Source organism: Vulpes lagopus, chromosome 5, assembly GCF_018345385.1.
Source record: "Vulpes lagopus strain Blue_001 chromosome 5, ASM1834538v1, whole genome shotgun sequence".
Lineage (NCBI taxonomy): Eukaryota > Metazoa > Chordata > Mammalia > Carnivora > Canidae > Vulpes > Vulpes lagopus.
This window is the reverse complement of record NC_054828.1, coordinates 104385949-104410129: the sequence shown is the minus strand read 5'-3', so window position 1 is coordinate 104410129 and position 24181 is coordinate 104385949. Positions and strand designations below refer to the sequence as shown.

Below are 24181 nucleotides of genomic sequence, written 5' to 3'. Positions count from 1 at the left end.
TGGGGAGCATCCACATCCTTGAAAAGCTCTGTAATGGCTGATCACGGTACGTAGGGAATGTTGATGTGAGATGCTACCATTGGAACAGCTCCCTGATTTCAGCGAGGATGATGGCAGTTATCTAAGACCCTCAGGACAGTTAACCCTACTCTGTCAACCTACATGTCTGAGCTTGTGGGGAGTTTCCTGAGATCAGATGACTGAGAAAGAAAAAGCCTGAAACACAGTACACTGGCATTAACCAGAAGTGGGTTACCATAGCCCCTCTGGGAGGTGGCCCTAAAGGATACTGAGAGAAAGGAAATCCTCCCCGTGAACACAACTTTGAGCAGAACATTGTCAACTGGAAAGACAATTGTCTTCCAGTTGTCACGTGGAAAGACAGAAAGCCAGTGTCTTGGACAGAACCAGAGTCTAGCAGGTTAGCCAGATTTTGAGAAGTTTGGAAGGAACAAGATCAGAGAATTGGTGATAAGGTGGTCTGAGGAAAACAATGTGGGTGAGCCAGTTAGACAGCTTATGAGCATATTGTGAATGTTTACCAAAGGCATCCACTTCTGAGGAGGCTTTTGAGTAGGGGGCAGGGCAGGAAGACTTGTGTAGACGTCAGTCTTTTCCCCAGCCACCCTGATGCTTGTTCAGGGAGTGAGGAAACTATGGCAGTAGGAACATATGATATGTGTGAGTTCATCAACCCGAAATTCTCATCAAGACTGATCTGCTAAGCAGCCAACATTCTCACATCAGGGACCAACTCTGGGCCCCCGGGTAGAGTACCACATGCTAACAGAGACCAAACAACAACCTTATGGCAGACAGTTATTTGTGGAACCCTTCCCTCATGGAGTGGGCAGGGATTTGCCCCCTGAGGTGTGGGGGTAAACATTTATTGCAGATATGGATTTGCTTTTCCTTTCTGCAATTCTTCTGCCAGCATCATCATTGGTGGACATTCTGAATACCTTGCTCACCATCATCATATCCCTTACTAAACCCATTTTACAGAAAAAGAAGTGACTGATGTAGGATTCAGTGATTTTATTATGAACCCCATTACCCCAAGCAGCTGGCCGTATCGGACAATAAGATGGAGTAATGAGGACTCAGGTGCAGCCCCAAGTAGGAGACAATACTTAGCAAGCTGAGTGTACTACCCTTCATGGGCAGTGTATGTGCTAAACCAAATTGCTGTTTTGTCCATCGCCAAGATACATGAACTCAGGAAACAGTAAAATTAAGAGAGGGTTGTGTCCCACAATTAAACCTACTTAGTTTGGGGCGCCTGGGTGGCTTAATTGGCAGCTAGGTGTCTGCCTTTGGCTCATTCGGGTCATGATCTCAGTGTCCTAGGGTTAGCCAACATTGGTCTCCCTGCTCAGTGGGGAGTCTGCTTCTCCCTCTCCCTTTGCTCCTTGTGCATGTGCATGGGTGTGCATGCTCTCTCTCTCAAATAAATATATAGAAATCTTTTTTTAATTAAAAAAATTTTTTTTATTCATGAGAGACACACAGAGAGAGGCAGAGACTTAGACAGAAGGAGAAGCAGGCTCCTTACAGGGAGCCCGATGCGGGACTCGATCCCCGGACCCGGGATCACGCCCTGAGCCAAAGGCAGATGCTGAACTGCTAAGCCATCCAGGTGTCCCTAAAATCTTTTAAAAAATAAAATAATAAACCTAATTATGCACTTGCAAAATAGTGCTTCCTGTTCCTATAACATTGGGCTGTTTCCACTAAGGGACACATAATTCCTCAAATAGGAATTTGAAACTACATCTGGATATTGCAGATTCATGACAACATCAGGCCAGCAAGGAAATACAGGGGTTACCAAACTGGCTGGGCTGATTGATACTATGGTCTCATGACCTGTTTCAGAATAAAGGACCACAGAAGGTATACATTTTTCTTCCTTGCTTTGTTTTTGTAGGTATTAGTGAAGTACTTTTGATTGCTTCCTTCTGTCCCTTTATAGGAGATTTGCTGGCGGTGGTTAATTTAATTTTTCATAACAGTCTTTAGGTTAGAGTGTCTTTTTGGGGGATCCCTGGGTGGCTCAGTGGTTTAGCGCCTGCCTTTGGCCCAGGGCACGATCCTGGAGTCCCAGGATCGAGTCCCACGTTAGGCTCCCGGCATGGAGCCTGCTTCTCCCTCCTCCTGTGTCTCTGCCTCTCTCTCTCTCTCTCTGTCTATCATAAATAAATAAATAAATAAATAAATAAATAAATAAATAATTCTTTTAAGAAAGTAGAGTGTCTTTTTTTTTTTTTTTAAGATTTTATTTATTTGGGATCCCTGGGTGGCGCAGCGGTTTGGCGCCTGCCTTTGGCCCAGGGCGCGATCCTGGAGACCCGGGATCGAATCCCACGTCAGGCTCCCGGTGCATGGAGCCTGCTTCTCCCTCTGCCTGTGTCTCTGCCTCTCTCTCTCTCTCTCTGTATGACTATCATAAATAAATAATAATAAAAAAAATAAAATAAAATAAAGATTTTATTTATTTATTCATGAAAGACACAGAGAGATAGAGGCATAGGCAGAGGGAGAATCAGGCTCTCTGTGGGGAGCCCAAAGCGGGACTTGATCCCAGGACCACAGGATCATGACCTGAGTCACCCAGATGCCCCTAGGTTAGAGTGTATTAAGGTGGAATTTGTAACTAAAAGAGAAGAGGAAGAAAGATCACATAGCAATGGGTGTAGAGATTAGGGGATAGGATAAGCATGTTTTTCCTTTGAAGGAGGGGATGGCAGCATTAGGTGGGAACACAGTTCTGTTGTTTGCTTGAAAGATTATTAGCCAAAGCAGTGGACTGCACTAGATAATATTTTTATTTAGCTTCCATTCTCACTCCCTTCTATGTCTTCCTAATCCCTGGATTATAATGTATGGAAGGTTAAAATCACATTTTCCAGATGTCTGTGGAGATAAAATTCTGGACATAATTTGGGTTCTGCCAATGACTGATGAACAATGGCACAAGGTTTGGAAGACAGGAGGGAAGAAAAGGTTGTCCTGTGACAGAACGAGCTGATAAGCAAGCTCCTGTGCTCAGTGGTGCATACAGGAGCTGGACTCAAGTTCCCTTGTCAATTCTCCAAGGGCATAGGGCATATGTGGTGGCAGCAGTGGTGGAAACAGTGGCAGTGACAGAGTCCTGAACTCTGGATAGCAGATATAGTGGAAGTCTCCTGGTTTCCATCCTGCCAGCCCTTCCAACATATATGCACGCATTCATTTCCTACTAAATCCTTATGCTTAACATACAGTGGTTTCTGTCTCCCAATACTGCACAAGGAGAAACCTCTCTTGAAATGGAGCCTACATGAGAGAGTAGAGCTGAGAAGTGGAGATTAAGAATCGGGTCCTTGTTTGAGCTCTGGATCAAGCCGCACCTGAACCAGACACAGCCTAGACCAGTCCGTTAAAAGAATCCTCCCCTCCTCTTCTTTCTCCTGCTAACCAATTTGTGTTTCATATTATGTTTATTACATCAAAAGCATCATAATTGATCTAATATTCTAAAAACAACCTCTTGTCAAAAAAAGGAATCCCCTTTATTCAATATAGATTTATTGAGTGCTTACTATGTGTAGCTCTGTACTGGAAATGTGATGTTGAGCAAAAACTACACTGTGTCCTTAAGTGCTTAAATAGAAATGAATTGGTTTTTTTTTTAAGATTTATTTATTTGTTTTGGAGAGGGAGAGAGAGAGAGAGAGAAAGAGAGGGGTGGGGTTGGGGGAATGGCAAAGGAAGGAGAGAGAGAATCTCAAGTAGACTTCCTGCTGATTGTGGAGCCTGTTGTCACAGCTTGATCTCACGACCCATGGGATCATGACCCAAACCAAAACCAAGAGTTAGCCACTTAACTGATTATACCACCCAGGCTCCCCATCAACTAAAAGTATTTTTAAAAATTTTTATCCAAATTTTCTTGGTGTTCTGAGGGAAGAGTTTTCAGTATATGTAATCCACCATACTACCAGAAATAGTAACCCTTAAGTCTTTCTCAATGAAATTTTATGTAACTTTTCTATGAACCATTCTATTCTTAACTGTAACCAGCTATGGTATGAAGATTAAGGATTAAGATGTTTTTCCCAAAACATGCTCTAGCTTCTCTTGTAAATTCTACATGACTACCTGGGGCTCCGTGGTAGAAAAGTCTTTATGCCACAATAACACAAACTCTAATATTTATCTTTGAACTAAAGCCTTTATGCCACAATAACACAATATCTAATATTTATCTTTGAACTAAAGGCCCCTTAAGAGTGGGGCCTTCAGGGGCATCTGGGTAGCTCAGTCAGTTAAGCATCTGCCTTTGGCTCAGGTGCTTTGGCTCAGGTGCTTCTGCTCAGGTGCCAGCTGCTCCCCCTGCTTGTGTTCATTCTCTGTCTCTCTCTGTCAAATAAATAAATAAAATCTTAAAAAAAAAAAAAGAATGGGGCCTCCTTAGGGTCTAATGCAGGAACATGCAGAGAGTAGATGATCAATGCATTTTCCTTGAACTATGAGGATAGGATTTATTCATTTACTTCAGTGCCGAGTTGGAATTACATTTCCCCTAACAGTAGGTTTGAGATAGCTACCACAAGTACTTCGATCTGTAGTGAGAGACAGAGGAATCATTCTGGGAAGACAAAAAAAAATGTACATCATTGGGAGGGCTGTCTTACCCACACTCAAACACCAATTAGGCATATTTCTAATAGTATCTGCCTATGCTTTTATGTGAACCCAAAGCATGAAAGAAATGAAAAGCCCAGTATGCCACATTAGCAAGAGTGTCCCCTTTGGACAGCTAAATGGCCTTTCCTCAACAAGCGAACAAACAAGTCTGAGCTCAATAACTTCAAATGTTGTCATTATTATTAAATTCACATTATTTATATATAAATGTTACTGAATTATCATTATTATTTGGTCAACTTACTTTGTTATTTATATTTAATTATTATTCAGAAAAATGAAATATCCATGCCTACTGAATGACCAGAATCAAGCTTGGCAATAAGATTCATACTTCAGCTTTGCTCCTAGGGAAGTGCCTGTTAAGCACTCTTTGAATTTTGCATCCATTTCCTGGTTCTGAGTTTCACTGAACAAATTTTTCCAATCGCCAACTTCACCTGCAACACACACAAAAAACACACCCAGACGTCTGTTAGAGTATTTCTTCCTGATTTTTTTTAAGCTACTATATTTTACTTTTATTTTTATTTGGGTATGGTTGACATACAATGTTACATTAGTTTCAGGTGTATTACATAGTAGTTCAATAACTCTGAGTTATGCTGCGCTCACCACAAGTGTAGCTACCATCTACCACAATACACACCATTACAATACCATTGACTGTATTCCCTATGCTGTACCTTTTATTTTTTAATTTTTTAAAGAGATTGTATTTATTTATTCATGGGAGACACACACAGAGAGAGAGACAGAGACATAGGCAGAGGGAGGAGCAGGCTCCATGCAGGGAGCCCGATGTGAGACTGGATACTCGATCCTAGGACCCCAGGATCACACCCTGGGCTGAAGGCAGGCGCTAAACTGCTGAGCCACCCAGGCGTCCCAACGCTGTGCCTTTTAATCCTATGACTTATTCACTTCATAACCGAAGACTAGTACCTCTCACTCGTCTTCACCCATTTTGCCCATACCCCTACGCCTATGTCTCTTGATTTTACCATTTTTCAGGACAACATTTCACTTTGAAATGTGAAAATGGACACAGGAAGAAAATTAGTCTTAAGAATGAAAGTAATTCTCTTGTAAAACTAACAGCATCCACTGGGACTTCCCCATCGGTGGCATGGGATGCTCTCTTTACATTACTCAGGGCACTGTAGGCTTCAGTAATCTCCTATCCCCCACCCCCAACCCTGGGGACCTAAAAGTCCTTTTTTTTTTTTGAGTCATTTTTTTCCTTTGTGAAAGTATTTCTTAAATACTTTAGTCTTTGAGAAGTCATCATTTTACAGCAGTTTTTTTTAAGATTTTATTTATTTCGGAGAGAATGAGAGAAAGAGCACAAGCAGGGAAGAGGCAGAGGGAGAGGGAGAAGCAGACTCCCCAATGAGCAGGGAGCCTGACTGAGGCTTGATTCCCCAGGCCCTGGGGATCATGACCCGAGCTGGATCATGACCTTAACCGACTGAGCCACCCAGGCGCCTCTTATGGCAGGTTTATATCAAGACCTCAGATACTGAAAATTTGGCAGGAAGTTACCATTTTGCCTGAGATTAGGATATGTTTTTCTATTGCTTTTAAAAGTAAGGGAAGTTACTTCTTTCTTTAGAGTCTTTTGGTGATTTGGGTTGAAGTTGCAAAGTTCCTTGTAGGATAGCCATTTGTAATGTATGTTTATAAGGAGTGTTTAAAGACAGGAAGAAATGCTTAGATATATGAAGGGGGTAACATAAAACACAACTGTTTACGAATGTCATCCACTACATAAAACATCACAGAGTAGGGTGGAAAGAAATATGCCAAAAAGTTAAACATGCCTCTGGTGGGAGAAATGTGGGTAATTTCTAATGCTTTTGCACCTTTTCTCATGCTTTCTGAATTTTCTACAGGGAATATGTAAAATTTTTAAATTTTACTTAATTTTATAATTTTTCTGTTCTGAATAGTGCTCGATTAACAATGTACAAAAAAAGTTCTTTTTTTTCCCCTCCCTCAAGGTTCATTAAACAAGGCATAAAAATCAGGGATAAAGTCAGGAATCAAACCAAAGCCAGATTTACATTCAATGTTCCATTCACAGTGGGGATTTTTAAACGGGTCTTCATTAGATAAAGTATAGTAGAGTCAGGTAAACCTAAGATCAAATCCTGACTCCATCGATTATTAGCTGTGACAATGGACAAATTAATATCCCTAAGCTTTGGTGCCCATGTTCATAAAATTAAGGAATTTATATATTTATATATACATATATATATTTTTTTCTTTGCTATGTACACCTAGCAAAAGGTCTAACACACAATAGATGCCTGATAAATAGTAGTTGTTGTTATGTGTGCTGCCGCTAAACCACGTTATACTTCCATTATATATGCAATTTAAAAACCTGGTAATTTCTAAGCTATATTATGATAAATTTCCATTAGAAATTAGAATGCTGAAGCAAGCAGCACAGCTAATCAGTGTCTAGATCTGCACTGACCAGTACGGTAGCCCCTAGCTATATGGGCAATTGAGCATTTGAAATGTGACATATGCTATCAAGAAGCTGAATTTTAAATGTTATTTAATTTTAACCAGCTTAAATTTAAATTTAAAAACAGATACTCAATTCAGGTATTGGAAACTTTTAAATAAGTTTGGTATAAGTTGGGTGTATGAATCTTTTTCAACCTAAGTTTTAAAAATCTAAAAATAGGGGCAGCCCCGGCGGCAAAGGGTATCATCCTGGAGACCTGGAATCGAGTCCCATGCCGGGGTCCCTGCATGGAGCCTGCTTCTCCCTCTGTCTGTGTCTCTGCCTCTCTCTCTCTCTCTGTGTGTGTGTGTGTATGTGTGTCTCTCATGAATAAATAAAAAATAAATAAATAAAATCTTAAAAAAATAAACATAAAAAATAAAAGTCTAAAAATATGTCAAGTGACTGAGATAGCTAGTTACCTATCCAATACTCATTATCTCCTCCTTCTTATTAACAAAACCCTGATTTTAATTTGGTAATAATGTGCTCACCTAAAAAAAAAAATCAGTTTGCAGCCAACAGGCAGTGAGAGGTGGCCTATGAAGTGTACCAAATCGCTGATGAGGCTTCTTGCAGAGTTCTTTAAAAGGACCCACTCAGCTAATACACGTGATTCTATCTATTGCCATTCCCTTCTTATGTTAATAAAACAGTCCTTTAATTTTAATGTAATGGCAGACTTCTGGCTGCTGTCTTGGCATCACAAAGTGACAGGCAGGAAGGTAGAAGGGACTTAGTACCCTAAGAGATTTGGGGTATTGTGGAGCTGCCAGTCTAGTTCTGAACTGTATCCAAACTTCTTGTTGAAGGAGAGAAAAATATAATCCTGTCTTAACTTAAAGTCAAGTTATTTGGGTTGCTTATTCCATGCAAATGGGTGGGTGTCCCAGAAACCAGTGTGACTTTACCTTTGCGGAATAAAAAGGGGCCAACAGCACCATGTGTTTCCTGGGACTTTGCTCGCATTGCTTGGAAGGTACTCTGGGCTGTGATGGTTTGAATCTGCTCCCCAGTTAAAGAGAATCCAAGGAAGTCGGCAATTTGTTGTATTCCCGCAGCCAGGTTCTGAAAACAAAATTTTCAAGGATAAACTTCTTTTTATGGGAATCAGGCCATAGCAAAGACAGGCTTCTTAGCCAGAATGGATTTATTCAGCCTAATTCTCTAACTCATCTGTTTCTCTCTTTTTTTTAGACTTCCTTTGATACTTCTGTATCAATATTCAAGATATTCCTACATGATATTCTGTAATGGTTTTACTTTGTAGTTTCAATGTACGACTCTTACTGAACTCTTCAGGATACAAATAATGATAGTAAGCATTAAGTAGTAGGTAAGAATCTCATCAAAGATGATACTCATTTTATTAAAAAGTACCAGTCTAGATGAGCTGAGGAAATTAATATAATTGTATGTGCTCATTCCAGTTCTCTTTTTTTTCTGAATCCTATGTTTAATTCCATCAAGAAAGTCTAATTTTTAGGGGTGCCTAGGTGGCTCAGTGATTGAGCATCTGCCTTTGGCTCAGGGCATGATCCCGAGGTCCTGAGATTGAGTCTTGCATCAGGCTCCCCAGATGGAGCCTGCTTCTCCCTCTGCCTATGTCTCTGTGTCTCTCATGAATAAATAAATAAAATTTTTTAAAGTATAATTTTTAGAATCATAGAAACTAGAAGGAGTCTTGAAATTTATCTTGTCTAAATACTCCTGTAAATCATGAACCCCCTCAGTGATATCCCTGACTAATGAAGTTTCAAAAATCTCCTAGAATAGTTTCTTAAGCTGTGTTCTACAAAATACTGATTTACTTCAAGGTGGTTATGGATGTTTCATGAAAAAAAAAGAAAAGAAAAAGTTGAGGTCAAGTAAATCTGGAATCCTTTCAGTTACATAAAGATAACATTTTTTGTTTGTTTGTTTTTCCTATAGGAACTCTCAATCTTTAGTAGGCCATCTTGCAATGTGAATGTCCCAAAGGAGTAGCAGTCCCCAAATCAGTTTGAACAGGTAAACTCTAAGCAAGAATTATTAACATCTGGGCCACAATGACATTCCATGAAACACACATTTTAGAGACATTATATTCTAGACTAGAAGGAGAACACACTAAATTGGTATGTTCTTTCATGTTACATAAATGCACTCTAATAAACAGAAGCTATGGCTTCAATTATCCTTTCCTTTGATAAGAATGTCAGGGGAGACTGATGTTAAAAACTCCCTTCCCACTAGAAAGCATCTGACGCACTCCCTTCTTTCTAACATACTTTCTTCACTGGCGTGCCAGGACTCTGGCTTTCCCCCTGTCTCAATAGCCACTCTGTCTCCTTTGCTAATTCCTCCTGTTTCCCAAACTCTCTCTATGGGGGACTCAGGGCTCAGTTCTTGGTCTTCTTCTCTTCTCCATCCCTCCTTTTCTTCCGCTTACAAACATGGGTATGTAATCTCATGGCTTTAAATGGCATCCATGTGCCAAATTTATATATACAGCCCGGAACTCTGCATCCAAGACTTTCATACCCAACTGACTACTTGACCTCTCCATTTGATTAACTGATAAACATCTTGGACTAAGCATATCCAAATCCAAACCCTTGATGAAAACTCAATCCTCTCAGTTGGTCAGGCCAATAATTTTGGAGTCTTATTTGACCTCTCTTTTTCTCTCACCACTCTTTCTCCAGTTCAGTCCAACAGCAAATCCTATTAGCTCTTCTTCAACATATATTCAGAATTCAACCACTTATCACTTCTACTGCCCCTTCTTTTCTGAGCCACCATCTTCCTTTGCCTGGATTATTGCAGTACTCTGCTCATGGGTTTCTCTACACTATCTTTGCTTCTCTCTAGGATGTTCTCATACACCAACTAGAATGAACCTATTAAGAACATATCAACCCCTATCACTCTTCTGCTCAAATCCTACAATGGCTTCACATTTTACTCTGAGTGAAAGCCAAAGTAATTTCAATGGCCTGGCACATGATCCCCATACTTCACTCTACCCTACTTCCTTGCCTCTATTCTCTCTCTCTTTTTTTAAAGATTTATTTATTTATTCATGAGAGACACAGACAGAGAGAGAGAGGCAGAGACATAGGCAGAGGGAGAAGCCCACAGGGAGCCCGATGTGGGACTCGATCCTGGATCCCGGGATCATGACCTGACCCGAAGGCAGGCGCCCAACCACTGAGCCACCCAGGTGTCCCCCTTGCCTCTATTCTCATTGGTTAATCTCCCCTGGTTCACCTCTACTGACCTAAGCCACATTCACCTCCTTCATGTCACTTAACCATGCCAGGAACACTTCTACCTCAGGCCTTTGCTTTAGTTAATTCCGTATGCCTGGAAAGCTCTTATTCCAGCTACCTACTTGGCTCACTCCCTCTCTTTAGACCTTTGCTCAGATCACATCCTTTCCATGAGGTTTCTGACAACTACCCTATTTTATACTAGGATCTGCCCAGCATCCCAATTCCCAGTTTTCCAGTTTTCCTTAATCAGCTATGCCATTTCTTTCTTCTCACATATTTTAAACATTAAAAAATTATCATATTTATTATTTATCTTTCTCTCTCCATGCCTTCTTCAGCTAGAAGGTAAGCTTCTCCAGGGCAGTGCACTTTGGTCTGTTCATTAATGTATCACAAGGGCTTAGAACAATGCTGTGCACTCACTCACTCACTAAATGTTCATGAATAAACAATTTAAAAAATAATATCACATGGAAAAATAAATTCAAGTCCAAATGCATGTTCAATTAAATCTCAACTGAAACCTACCTATTATTTTTGCCATTCTTAAATTGGACTATCTATCATAGCAGGAAAATAAAGCAGCCACTCTTAGTAATAAGTTGCTATGCATTATTTTATTTATGTTAAATAAATGGTGTAAGCCCCTATGCACTGTTTTTTTCCCCTAGCACTGTCCCATCTATTTGAAATATTCTTTTTTTTTAATTGAATACAATACTCAGACAACCAGACATTAAAAGAAAATATTCTGTGTTATATTTTACAAGAAATCTTGCTATAGAATGTCAGTAATCATAATCTCACCTTTTTCAGGTCTTCATATAATATGAACTTAATATTTTCATCATCAAGATGTTTGTTCCAATTAATGGCGAAATCAAAGTAGCTTCCCCAAGAAACTAAAAACACAGGGGAAAAAATTCTTAAGGAATTTTAAATAACTGAGGTTAAAGAGATAGATGGTTAATTTATGCTCCAAAATATAAATTGTACATATGTGTATATGCTCAAGTAAAATTTTTTTTTTTAATTTATGATAGTCACAGAGAGAGAGAGAGAGAGAGAGAGAGAGAGAGGCAGAGACACAGGCAGAGGGAGAAGCAGGCTCCATGCACTGGGAGCCTGACGTGGGATTCGATCCTGGGTCTCCAGGATCGCGCCCTGGGCCAAAGGTAGGCGCCAAACCGCTGCGCCACCCAGGGATCCCTCAAGTAAAATTTTTAAAAAGATTTATTTATTTATTTTGAGAGAATATACATGAGCGAGGGGATAGGGAGGGGCAGGGACAGAGACAGAGGGAGAAAGAGAAGCAGATTGCCCACAGGGTGCAGAACTTGCTACAGGGCTTCACTTGGGCCCAGTGGGGAACTCAACTGGGGGCTGATTCTCACAGCCCTGAGATCATGACCTGAACCTATATTAAGAGTTAGATGCTTAACCAACTGTGCCACATAGGCATCCCTCTTTTTGGTTTTCTTAATGTAACTATAGGAACCTTTAAAATTACAGATATTGGGGCACCTGGGTGGTGCAGTTTGGCTGCAGGTTTAGGTTCAGGTCATGATATCAGGTCCTGAGATCCAGCCCCTGCATTGGCTCCATGCTCAGTGGGGATTCTGCTTGAGATTCTCTCTCCCCTCTGCCTCCCACCCCTGGCTCACATGTGTGCACTTGCACTCTCTCTCTCTAATAAATATATCTTAAAAAAAAAAAAGTAAAAAGAAACAGGTGAAATTAATTTTTATATTTTGTTTAACCAAATATATCCCAAAATACTATCATTCTCAAAAGTATTCAACATAAAAAGTTATTAAGAAAACATCATAGCCAGTGGGCATTTTACACTTATAAATAATCTCAATTTAAATGCTAAGCTTTTTATAAAAAATAATTGATATATTTTTAGACTTTAGGTTGAAAAAGTAGATTCATACACCCAACGTGTACCAAACTTATTTAAAAAGTTTCCAATACCTGAATTGAGTACCTATTTTAAAATTTAAATTTAAACTGGTTAAAATTAAATAACATTTAAAATTTAGCTTCTCAATAGCACACGTCACATTTCAAGTGCTCAGTTGCCCATATAGCTAGTGGCTACCATACTGGTCAGTGCAGATCTAGATACTGATTAGCTGTGCTGCTTGCTTGCTTGAGCAACTCCCTAAACCTTTTTGTATTTGGTTTCCTCATCTGTAAAATGGGGTTGTTAGAAGGTTTAAGTGAATTGACACATATCAAATGTTTAAAATAGTGCCCAATTAATACTACCCACTCACCAAATTTTAGTCATTATTACTGTATCATTAATAATAGCAATATTCATATAATAATTTCATCATGAAGCCCTTGCTTTTAGCCAAGCTTTTTCTACACATTTTACTTGTTGAAGCAAACACTGTAAGTTTTGTACCCAATATCCAATACAGTCCTGTTTTTATTGTTAACCAAACTCTGATTACTTGGGTCTAATCCAATTGTGAGAATGTTGGGTCTTATTTTTCAGCCTTCCTTAGAGCTGTGGTTGGTCACAGGACATGGCTCTGGCCAGCAAGACACAAGCAGGAGTCTGCTAGAAGGTTTCTAGTAAACCTATTGCTACCTTGATGAGCAGAGGCTTCTTCATGAACTGAAGGGGATCCTTGGAGAGACAGTAGCCAACCTTAGAGTATGTTGCAAAAGGCATGAGGGAGAGGCCAACAGAATGTCAGAGGTGTTGGCCCAACATCACTGGGCAGCTGAACCAGCTGCCTCCCTTCAGACTTCTTGCTTAGTGAAAATAATAAAACCCAATCTGTTTAGGCCACTGTGGTCAGTTTTTCTGTTCTTCCAAATGCACTATTAAGTGATACCTTTTATCTTTCAGTGTTTAAAGCAATCCCATATGATAGGTACAATTTTTATACCTGTTTTGTTGATGGGGAAATAGAAATCCAGAGAAGCTAAGAAACCACGTCAAGGTCACACAGTTAGTGAGTTATGGTTATTGTCGAATATGACAATGTCTGACACCAGAGCTAGTGCTGCCAAACAAAACGCTATACTGTTCTACTTCCTGTAGGTCAGATATTCTTATCTTTACTTTAGAAGTAAAGAAACCAAAGTTCATAGCAATCAATGTCTTGCTCAAAATCACCTAGGCATGAGTATTTGAATCTGGGTTTAAGTTCTAGCTCTGCTTACTGGGTATTATATAAGACTGATGAATCACTGACCTCTACTTCTGAAACTAATAAAACACTGTTAATTAAATGGATTTACATAAAAATTAATCAATTAGTTTAAAAAGTTCTAGCTCTGCTACTTAATGGCTACATGACCTTCTTATGTCTCTGTTTCAATCTTTATAAAATGGGGGCAATAATAATATTATCCTTGTAGGGTTCTTATGAGAAATGAAATTTTAAAATGTATGGCAGGAATAGCATACAGTGCCTGGCATGTAGTAATTGTTCAGTAAGTGTAACTATCTTATTATCTCTAATATTAATTATTAATATATAATAATAAGCAATGAAGCCTAATCCAGACCCCTGATTCCAAACCATGTATGTTTCCCAATACATTGAGCTTCCTCCATAAGTTGAATATAACAAATTTGCAAAGCATAAACTTTATTCAAGTTAAGCCCAGCACATTTTATCATTGTCAATCAAATAATTAGGCTGAAAGGGTAGATAGAGCAACAAAGATTCCCTATGATAGATTGTTCCAGAAATGACACCTTTCTCATTGTTAAATATTCTCTTAAATTATCAATGGGGTGCAGTTTCAGACTTGCCTTACTTTTTTTCCTCTCCTACACCCCAATCCCCATACTTCATCTTTGCTAAGGGGCCAATACTGACTGTACCCAGTGTCCATGCATGTGGTTGCTGTGCTAGTCACTTCTTTAAAGGTGGTCTTCTTAGAGTGACCTGTCAACAACTTTCCTTCCAGGGTTATCTGACATTAATTCTGCCTTCTACTACACTGTAAAACTCAAGAGGGACAGCAGTTAAAGAAGGCATCTTTAATCTCTGGCCATTATACCCAGGGAAATAGAGTCACATGCACCTACAAGCAGTGGGACCACTGGCAAGTGATTTAACTTTTTTGATTGTGCAGTCGTATGCAAGGGGCTACTACTGCCTTATTCATAGTCTGTTATGGTCTTAAAGTTATGCATTTAGTATGTGAAGCATCAGTAGGCACTTATAAAATTGCAGTTATCAATAACTGGAGGTAACACATCAAGATTGTCTAATAAAGCTTATTTTCTTTCTGGCAAACAAATATCCTAGATGCGGTTGCTCCATGTCATGGTTTTCTCTTTTTTTGGTTCTTGTCAGTGTATGATATAAAGACATAGGGTAAATGAACTAGAGATGTTTTTCTATGTGATCCTTTGCCCCAGTCTGTTCTTTTTTAAAAAGATTTTTCAATTTTATCTTATTATTATTATAAGTTTTTGTTTTTATTTTTAGTAATCTCTATTCTCAACATGGGACTCAAACTCACAACCCTGAGATCGAGTCCCACATCACACTCCCCACAGGGAAGACTGCTTCTCCCTCTGCCTTTGCTCTGCCTCTCTCTCTCTCTCTTTTATTTATAAATAAATAAAGTCTTAAAAAATAAAATAAATAAAAGCAACTTTTTGGTTCCTGGATCCTCCTTAATCTTCTTTCTTTACTGTAGAGCACATTTGATTTTTGTACTTAATGTGGTCTGTGGTCATCTGTTGAAGTAACAATTCTTTTTCCAACAGCTGTACCTTGTCCTTTCATGAACTGTCTGAAGAATTCATCCCAAGAGCCATAGCTTGGAATATCAGGGACATCATTGTGGAAATGGAAAAAAGATACTGCTGTATCTTTAGGGTTTCGAAATATCACCAATATCTAGGGAGAGAAAGTTAAGTCAATTTATTTAGGTCTATGTTTTGAATTTTGGAAAAGTGAAGGGGTGAGCAATATCACTGTGTACTCTTGTATACAACGTAATTTTGTTAACATACAGAGAAAGAATGACGGTAAGAATTGAGAAAGAAGGGGTGGCGAATGGGGAAGTCTGGCGAGAGGGGAAAATGCAGAAGAAAAAGACTAATGTAGCAGAGAAGTTTTGCTAATGAACTTGGTAAAACGGCATAGGGAAAACAACAAGGAACAACAACAAGGGAAAAAGAGCAAGCTCATTAGAATAGTCATAAGGGCACGATCTGGAAAGTTAAACTGCAAATAAAAATTGCAAAATAATAGTAAGGAAAGTGAAAATAATATTCAGAGTTTGGTAGAAGAAGATCAAACAGTGATAAGAGTAGAAAATCCACCTATAAAAAAAAAAAGAATATCCACCTATAGTTATGTACAGATGATATGAAGTTTGCCAGTCTATGTGAAATTCAGAAATAAAATTGTTTCAGACCTCAGGTAAATAATGCCCACCAGAAAGAACAACAACAAAAACAACTTCCATTTTTTTTCCTAGATTGTATTCTTTTGTTAGACACTCTAAATATCTTAGTGGGATTCTGAAATCTATTCACTATAAAACAGATTTTGAAATATGTTCAATTCTAGTTTTAGATCCTAGCTGAAAATGCATTTGCTTTGAATGCAACTATAGCAAATATAGTTCTGAACAACAGAAGAAATGCTAAATCTCATACTTCATTTACTAAAATTCCATAAGATGCAAACTTTATCACCTAGCTCTGAAAAGCAATATCTAGACATTGAAAAGTTCAAACTGAAATATGAGTAAGAAGGGATACTTACCTTGGCTTTATTCTTGAAGATGGATCCAGGTAATTTGTCATAATGGAGGTGAGTTGCCAAAATCCTTGGCGATGGGAACTGTTTCATTCTCTTAAAAATATACATAAGAAAGTGAAAGTGTGTGTGTGTGTCTTACGGTCACTTCTACATGTAGTATCTGAATGGTAGTTTCAAGCATTGCTATTGTGCCTTCTCCATTTCCTCATCCAGTCTTATTTGTTTTTTTAGAGAGAGAGTGTGTGTGAGCAGGGGTGATGGGAAGGGGCAGAGGGAGAGAGAATCTTCAGCAGGCTCCACCCCCAGCAGGGAGCCTAATGCCTCGCTGAATCCCAGGACCCTGAGATCACCACCTGAGCCAAAACCAAGAGGATGGCTTAACCAACTGAGCCACCAAGGCACCACTCCTCCTCCAATTTTTTATTTATCTTTATTTTCTTACTTTGTGGGGATGAAGAATGGAGAAAATCATAAACAAATAAATAGTCCTTTTGGACTTTCTGGCAGGATCTGGCTTACCTTTTTTTTTTTTTTTTTGGTCATTCTTTGAAAAGTTTACCTTTTCTCACAATCACACCAAATTCTTTGTGTTCAAGACAGCTCATAATCTGCAATCTACTCTTTGACTTAACTTGGCTCTCTTCTGTAATCAAGGCCTTTAACAGAAATACTCAAGTTTTTCCATAGTTCCTCTGAACCTATTTTTAATATCTAGATTTTTCTTTGTTTAACAAAAACATTCCAGGGGTACTTGGATGGCTCAGTCGATTGAGCTTCTGCCTTTGGCTCAGGTCACGATTCTGGGGGCCTGAGATCAAGCCCTGCATCAGGCTCCCTGCTTGGTGGGGAGCCTGCTTCTCCCTCTTCCCGTCCCCCCACTCCTGCTCTCTCTTGCTGTATCTCATTCTCTTTCAAATAAATAAATAATTTTAAAAAAAGATATTTTATTTATTTATTCATGAGAGACACAGAGAGAGAGAGGAGGCAGAGACACAGGCAGAGGGAGAAGCAGGCTCCATGCAGGGAGCCTGATGTGGGACTTGATCCCTGGTCTCCAGGATCACACTCTGGGCTGAAGGTGGCACTAAACCACTGAGCCACCCAGGCCGCCCATGAATAAAATCTAATTTTTTTTTTCTATTCAATCAAATATCTCAACAGAACCTGAAAGTGCATAGTCACTTAAATATCTGAGAAATATTTTACAAGAAATTCTTGTCAGTATAAGGAAGGACTTAGTCATTGATTCTTTGTGTATCTACTGCTGAGAATTTAAAAAATGAAGTTATCTGTTTAATCTGCCAGGGGTAAGGGTTTCATCTTAAAATCAGACATTTAGTACGTTATATATCAAGTTTCATTTCTATGCTTGAAGAGGTCACTCACTCCTTGGTCACATTATTTCCAGTGATAAAATGATATTTAGACACTTAGAGCCTATTGCTCTCTAAAAGTTTAGTGGAGATCCCAGCTCAAGCAAGGGCAAAATGTAAAACGGCATTTTAAAAATTAAAAACAAATGATTTAAGGTCAGTGATATGGGCCCAAGTGGTGATGAATAGTCACAATTCTTGATTTACATCAAATTGCCCTAATTTTTAGTTTTGAATGTCACTTTTACATTCATTCACAGAAATCCTCTCAGGTAAGTATTATAACCCCCATTTTAGAGATTAACAACAGGCTTTGAGGTTTTAAGTGCTTTGTACAAAATCACACAGATGGTGATTTTCAGATTAAGTTATAGAATGCTGTTTCCACTACACTGCATGGTCAAAAATCACAAAAAGATATATGAGAAATGGTAAAGTTCCTAAATGGATTAGAAAAATATCCAGGGAGAAAATGAGAACTGTAACAAAACTGATAGCACATAATAAAATGGCAATGAAAATGTGATATGGCCAAACTATAAGCAATGTAAAGACTGGATATAGATATATCTTAAGAAAATATATGCATTTTATTTTATTTTTTAAAGTAATCTCTATGCCCAGTTGGGGCTCTAACCCACAACTCTGCTATCAAGAGTTGTATGCATTACCAACTAAAACACCCAGGCAACCCAGGAAAAAGATATGTATTTTAGGAAAATTTTCTGTAAAGTGAATAACTTAAGTGAAGCTCATCTTCTTACTGATTTCCATTTTATAATAGGGGTGCCTGGGATGCCTGGGTGGCTCAGCAGTTTGGCACCTGCCTTTGGCCCAGGGTGTGATCCTGGAGTCCTGGGATCAAGTCCCACATCGGGCTCCCTGCATGGAACCTGCTTCTCCCTCTGCCTGTGTCTCTGCCTCTCTCTCTCTCTCTGTGCCTCTCTCTCTCTCATGAATAAATAAATAAAATCTTTGGAAAAAAAATATATAATAGGAGTGCCTGGCTGGCTCTGTCAGTGGAGCATGTGACTCTTGAACTCGGGGTTGTGAGTTGGAGTCCCTCCTTGGGTGTAGAGATTACTTTATTCTTTTGGGAGCTTGGGGTCTTTTTGAGAGGGAGGGGAGGAGCAGAGAGAGAGAGAGGAGGCTCCATACCCAGAGCAGAACCCTATGTGGGGCTTGATGTGGGGCTCAATCTTACAACCTTGAGACCACGACCTGTGCCAAAATCAAGAGTCTGAAGTTTAACCAACTGAGCCACCCAGATGCAAATGTAGAGATTACTTCAAAAAAATAAAATATTTGGGGCGCCTGGTGGCTCAGTCAGTTAAGCATCTGACTCTTGGTTTTGGCTCAGGTCATGATCTCAGAGTTGTGGGATCTAGCCCCGTTTAGGGCTCTTTGTTCAGTGGAGAGTCTGCTGTGTGTTTTCTCTCTTCCTCTACCCCTCACTGCCCCACACACACTCTCTCTAAAATAAATAAATAAATATTTTAAAAGATATATTTAGAATAAAAGGCACATTGCATAGAAAAGTGTCTTTGTCCTAGGTCTGATGAAATTAAAATTAAAATGGGGGGAAAAGTCTTTAAAAATACCTAAAATAAAGGTGCCTGAGTGGCTGAGCACCCGAATCTTGGTTTTGGTTCAAATCATGATCTCATGGGTTGTGGGATCCAGTCCCATGTCGAACTCTGAACTCAGCAAGGAGTCTGCTTAAAGATTCTCTCCCTCAAAAAAAAAAAAAAAAAAAAAAAAAAAAAAAAAAACCTTCAAGTATAGAGTTTGCTTTTTTAGAAACTTGGAAAGCTGGGGAAACGTTAGCATAAATTATAGAAGTGATGCCAAACACCCTTTTTAGAAAAAAATTTATGCAATGGCCTGGATAGGAAAAAACAGGAGGGCTTTTCATTGGCCCATCCTTTCTTGCCTAGGAAAAAGCTTCTTAAACTCCTGTCCACACATCCTGAGCCAGTCCTGGTGGCCAACATCTGGGTCCTGATGTGGCTGCTAGCACCTTGGATGCCTCCTGAGGTTGCAGGCAACCCCCAAGTCTGTCTGCACATCTCATATGCACGTGATTTTCTGTGACCCCATTCCATGGAGATGGGCTTCCTTCCACCTAAGATCCAATTTTTCAGTTTCTGTCATCATGCCAAGTATCTCCAACATTTTCCAGAAACCACTTCCTAAGTCCCAATCATATGACTTAATTCTTAATCACTGAGTTCTTCTGTCTTCTTGTTGAGAATCTTGGTGGTAAACACTTCTCAAAGTTTTGTGGAAACTGTGGTTCCCCTTCCCAAATGCATTCCTGGTGTATCTAGGTGGGGCCAGGGAAGATCCTCCTCTCACCTGTCCTGTCCAAGCACTGAAGTCCTGAAGCAGATCCTTCCTCCCATCCTTTTCTTGCTTTTCTTGCCAGGGAACAAAACGTCCTGTCTCATACCTAAGCCCCACTTAGTTATACTGATAAAATGAGTAATAACATGTGGTAAGGTGAATTAGAATAGGTAGGATGACTGGTTAGAATCTTTACAAATGGGAGGCCTGGGTGGCTCAGCAGCGGAGCATCTGCCTTCAGCTCAGGCTGTGTCCCTGGGGTCCTGGGATCGAGTCCCACATCGGGCCCCCCACAGGGAGCCTGCTTCTCCCTCTGCCTGTATCTCTGTCTCTCTCTGTGTGTCTCTCATGAATAAACAGATAAAATTAAAAATGAGAGAGAGAGAGGGAGAGAGAGAGAGAGAGAGAGAGAGAGAGAACCTTTACAAACACCAGTGCCTTACCCTCTTAGCCACTGCTTGATCCTTTCCCATGCCTCCCCCCCCCCCAGCCCCATACCCACTTACACACACTAGTGTCATCATGGAGGCAGGGGCATCAAAAGTAATGTCTTACAAAGAAAAGTCTGGGGACTTCTGACATAAACTAAGGGAGGGATGATCCAGGCCTTAGAGGAACCCTCTTCTTGACATCCCACCCAAGTCTCTGGACTACAAGACAAAGCTTTTTTTTTTTTTTTTAAGATTTTGGTTTTTGTATTTATTTAAGCTTTTTTTTTAAGGTTTTATTCATTTATTTATTTGAGAGAGAGAGAGAGAGATTGAGAGTGTGAGCGGGGGTGAGGGAGTGTCAGGGCAGGGAGAGAGAAGAGCAGACTGTGCTGAGGGCTGAGCCAGACTGGGGTCACACCTCTGTGATCATGACCTGAGCCAAAAACCAAAAGTTAGCAAGAGTTGGCCCTTTAGCTGAGTGAACCACTCAGGTTCCCCTAAGATTTTTATTTTTTAAGTAGTCCCTACACCCAAATGAGGCTCAAGCTTAAAACTCTGACATCAAGAGTCACATGCTCTGCCGAATGAGCCAGGCAGGCGCCCCAGGTTTTAATTTTTTTTCTTCAACTTTCTCGGCTTACTTTCCCTCCTATTTTTCTTTCATATATTGTGCAGAGGTTAAGAAGCTCGAATTGGAACACTTGAATTCAAATCTTGGTGCTGCCATTTATTAGCTCCTTGACTTTGAGTATGTTTTGAATGGTTTTATCTTTTGTAAAATGGTGATGAGGTTATTTTGCCATGAAATGAGATAATCTTTGAAAAGTGCTGGGATTTTATGGCAAGCGCAAAATAAGTAGCCATGATTATTAGGAGTGTACTTTCTGAACTCAAAAACTTTAAAAATCCCTCAAATGGAAGATATCTTTCTATGATGATTAACTAGAAGTTTAAAGGATGTTTTTTTTTTTTAAATGATTCTATTTATTTATTCATGAGAGACAGAGAGAGGCAGAGACATAGGCAGAGGGAAAAGCAGGCTCCCTGTGGGGGAGCTCCATGTGGGACTCGATCCCAGGACCCCAGGATCATGACCTGAGTCGAAGGCAGATGCTCAACCACTGAGCCACTCAGATGCCCCTAAAGGCTGTTTTGTACTAACCTGGTATTTTTCTGGGTCTCCACATTCAAGAATTGGGAATTCTGGGTATTCATACTTCTTTTTAGAATCAGCAAATATCAATTCACTAATGATGTGGAGAATCCAATTTGAACCTATAAGAAAAACCAGACAATCAAAGCTCATTAAGGAATCTTGATATAGCAAAGGCATGTTACTTTTGCATATAAGTCATAAAAGTTAAAATCTACAGCCATCCTGTGGTGTATACAATTGGTTCTTCTGCATTTGAAATAAACTGGGCTATGGAAAGAGTTTTGTGGAAAGCAGTACTTACGTTAGTACAAAATCCAGGTTACCTTATTTTTCAGATTTTTCCTTTAATAAGTGGCAATACTTCTTGAATCTATAATGTGTTCCTTACAGAACAATGTTACATTATAGAAGTGATTGTTTACTATATATCATGTATTATTTTACCATACATTAATGTCTTCTGTAGAAATCTATATAATTTTGATTTTACAAAAACTCAGCATCAATTAATAGAAAATTATCAAATGAGGATGGCTTTAATAAACAGAGATGAAATGACAGTTACAAAAAATCAAAAGTAGATTGTGAGATTATGTAAAATAGGAGCATTTAGATTCTTAATGTCTTATCTTCCACTGATGAATGACCATTGTAAAACTGGCTTGTGAAACTAAACGATTGATGATGTTTGATCCTGAAAAGTAAAAATGTGGAAAAGATCACATACATTATATACATGGCCATGCTTCTGTCTTTAGTTAAGAACCAAGATGAAAATATTTACTGCTCTCAGTGTTTGATAGCAAATGGACTTTCCCGCATTCATCCTTCTGGTTGCTGGCCCCACCATGCTTCTCTTTCTGCATCCATCATTCATCAGACCTCCTCCCTTAGGCCCTGAGGTTTCTAAATCTATTAGTTTTGATTTCCCAGTGTTCTTACCCATCTTGGCCATCCTCCTCACTGATTTCTGGCTAGCTTCCTGCAGAGATGAACTGCCCTCTCCCCCCTTTGCCTTGCCCCCTGACCAACCTACTCACTATGAAGAAGTGCCCTTGTAGAAAATGATTTGTCATTTACCACACTTCGGATAAGATGCAAGCACTATGTCATCACTTCTGGCTTCAAAGGTGTCCAAGGCCTTGAAAGTTTCTGAGGTGCACATGGTGATTGGGTATGGAATCCCCTGATAAGTGAAAAACAAGTGAGAAAGTGCAGTTTCTTTTGATTTTTCCAAAGCTTCGTCAATATAGTCAATAAATTTGGACTTATTGGCCATGCTGGCTGCCCGCTGATGAACGGGTTCTGTGGTTGTCCAGAGGCAGCGATGGCTTTTAATGGAGTTTTTCAGGAGGTGGACTAAAGGGCTCCTCCCATTCACATGAGAAAGAAATCATTTAATTCTCATCCCTCCTCCCTCCACCTGCCTTTTTGCATGCCCACCTCTTTCAAAAGGCAAACCACAGGTGCAAAACAGCCTGAGGATCAGGGAATATTACCCCAAGGTTGATTATATTACCATTAGAGACAATCCTCCCAAGGAAAGTAAAAATAGAATCTCTTACTAGAGGGTTGCAGATATTTTCTATCTAACAAATAGTTATTTAACCGAATCAGACATACAATTTTCCATCACAAAGTTGAGGAGATTTTGCATGTCTACAGAACATGTCTTACTGAGTCAGTTGGGTAGATGCCGGAGAGCAACTTTTAATCTCCATTTTGCAGAGCGGAAAGAACTGACCAGAGAGGGTTCCTAGTTAGGTAGGTTTTGGGGTTTCGTTATATTTGTAAGAATGTATTTTTTAAATGTTTGTAAAAAGGTAAAATTGGAATATCTGTCTTACTATTTTTATATTTGCATACAGCTCTTCCCCCTTGAAGATGTTATTACTTACATAACAATGGGATGCTATTCATTGTAGGTGGGAAGGGTGTGTATTTCAGAATCTCCCTCCCAAAAAAGAAAAACAGTAAGACTGGACTCCCTGCCAAGCTGCTTAGTGCGATTGTCCCTTACATTATACCCTTTGTTTTCCTGGGAAAGGTAGAATTTAAGGCATTAATTCAAATGCTGCTGTTGTCTTTTGCTTGCTTCTTAGTGAGTAAAATTTTAAAAAAGACAATATGCCTGGATCTTATTTTGATACTAATGCCTGTAATTATAGGAGGATTGGCAGGGGTGAGGGGGTGTTGTTTGGAATTGGTAATGCTTGAGCTCTGATTCTTCCTTAGTCTCCCTAGGCTCAGGGAAAGCTTCTCAATCTTATGGTTCTGGCTACTTGACTCATTTCTTTTTACGATTTTATTTTTTAAAGTATTCTTACACCCAGTGTGGGGCTCGAACTCACAACCCTGATATCACGAGTCCTGCACCCCACCAACTGAACCATTCAGGTGCCCCCCACTTGACTCTTTTTTTTTAAAAAGATTATTTATTTATTTATTCATGAGGGACACAGAGAGAGAACCCCCACTTGACTCTTAATTGTCTACATGCAAGGCAGAGGGAAACCGCATGAACGATCGCGTGATAACCTACGTTATATATTTGCACTGGTGTGCTTTTGAATGCAGATGGGCCTCATGTTCTGTGCTATCTCAGCTTCCAATTAGTTTCTGGATCCATCCAGGCCTGAGATA

At 39.5% G+C, this 24181-nt stretch overlaps 1 protein-coding gene across 1 annotated transcript; it reads right to left on the bottom strand.

Moving 5' to 3' along the window:
* Positions 1-5001: 5001 nt before the first annotated feature.
* SULT6B1 (sulfotransferase family 6B member 1) lies at positions 5002-22817 on the bottom strand. The gene is made up of 7 exons (XM_041757003.1): positions 22619-22817; positions 21545-21657; positions 16236-16325; positions 15233-15359; positions 11281-11375; positions 8128-8284; positions 5002-5132 (listed from the first exon to the last, which is right to left on the bottom strand). Exons 1-7 carry the CDS (start codon positions 22815-22817, stop codon positions 5002-5004), a joined length of 912 nt encoding a protein of 303 aa, XP_041612937.1.
* Between the last annotated feature and the right edge of the window lie 1364 nt (positions 22818-24181).

Bases quoted from the DNA above. Each gene is read 5' to 3' on its own strand.
- SULT6B1 (XM_041757003.1), bottom strand. From the start codon at position 22,817: ATGGCCAATAAGTCCAAATTTATTGACTATATTGACGAAGCTTTGGAA. The intron at 21,658-22,618 runs GTAAATGACAAA...TTTTTCTTATAG, and splicing joins TGCATCTTATCCGAAGTGTG to GTTCAAATTGGATTCTCCAC. The intron at 8,285-11,280 runs GTGAGATTATGA...TTTTGTTTTCAG, and splicing joins TATATGAAGACCTGAAAAAG to AACCTGGCTGCGGGAATACA.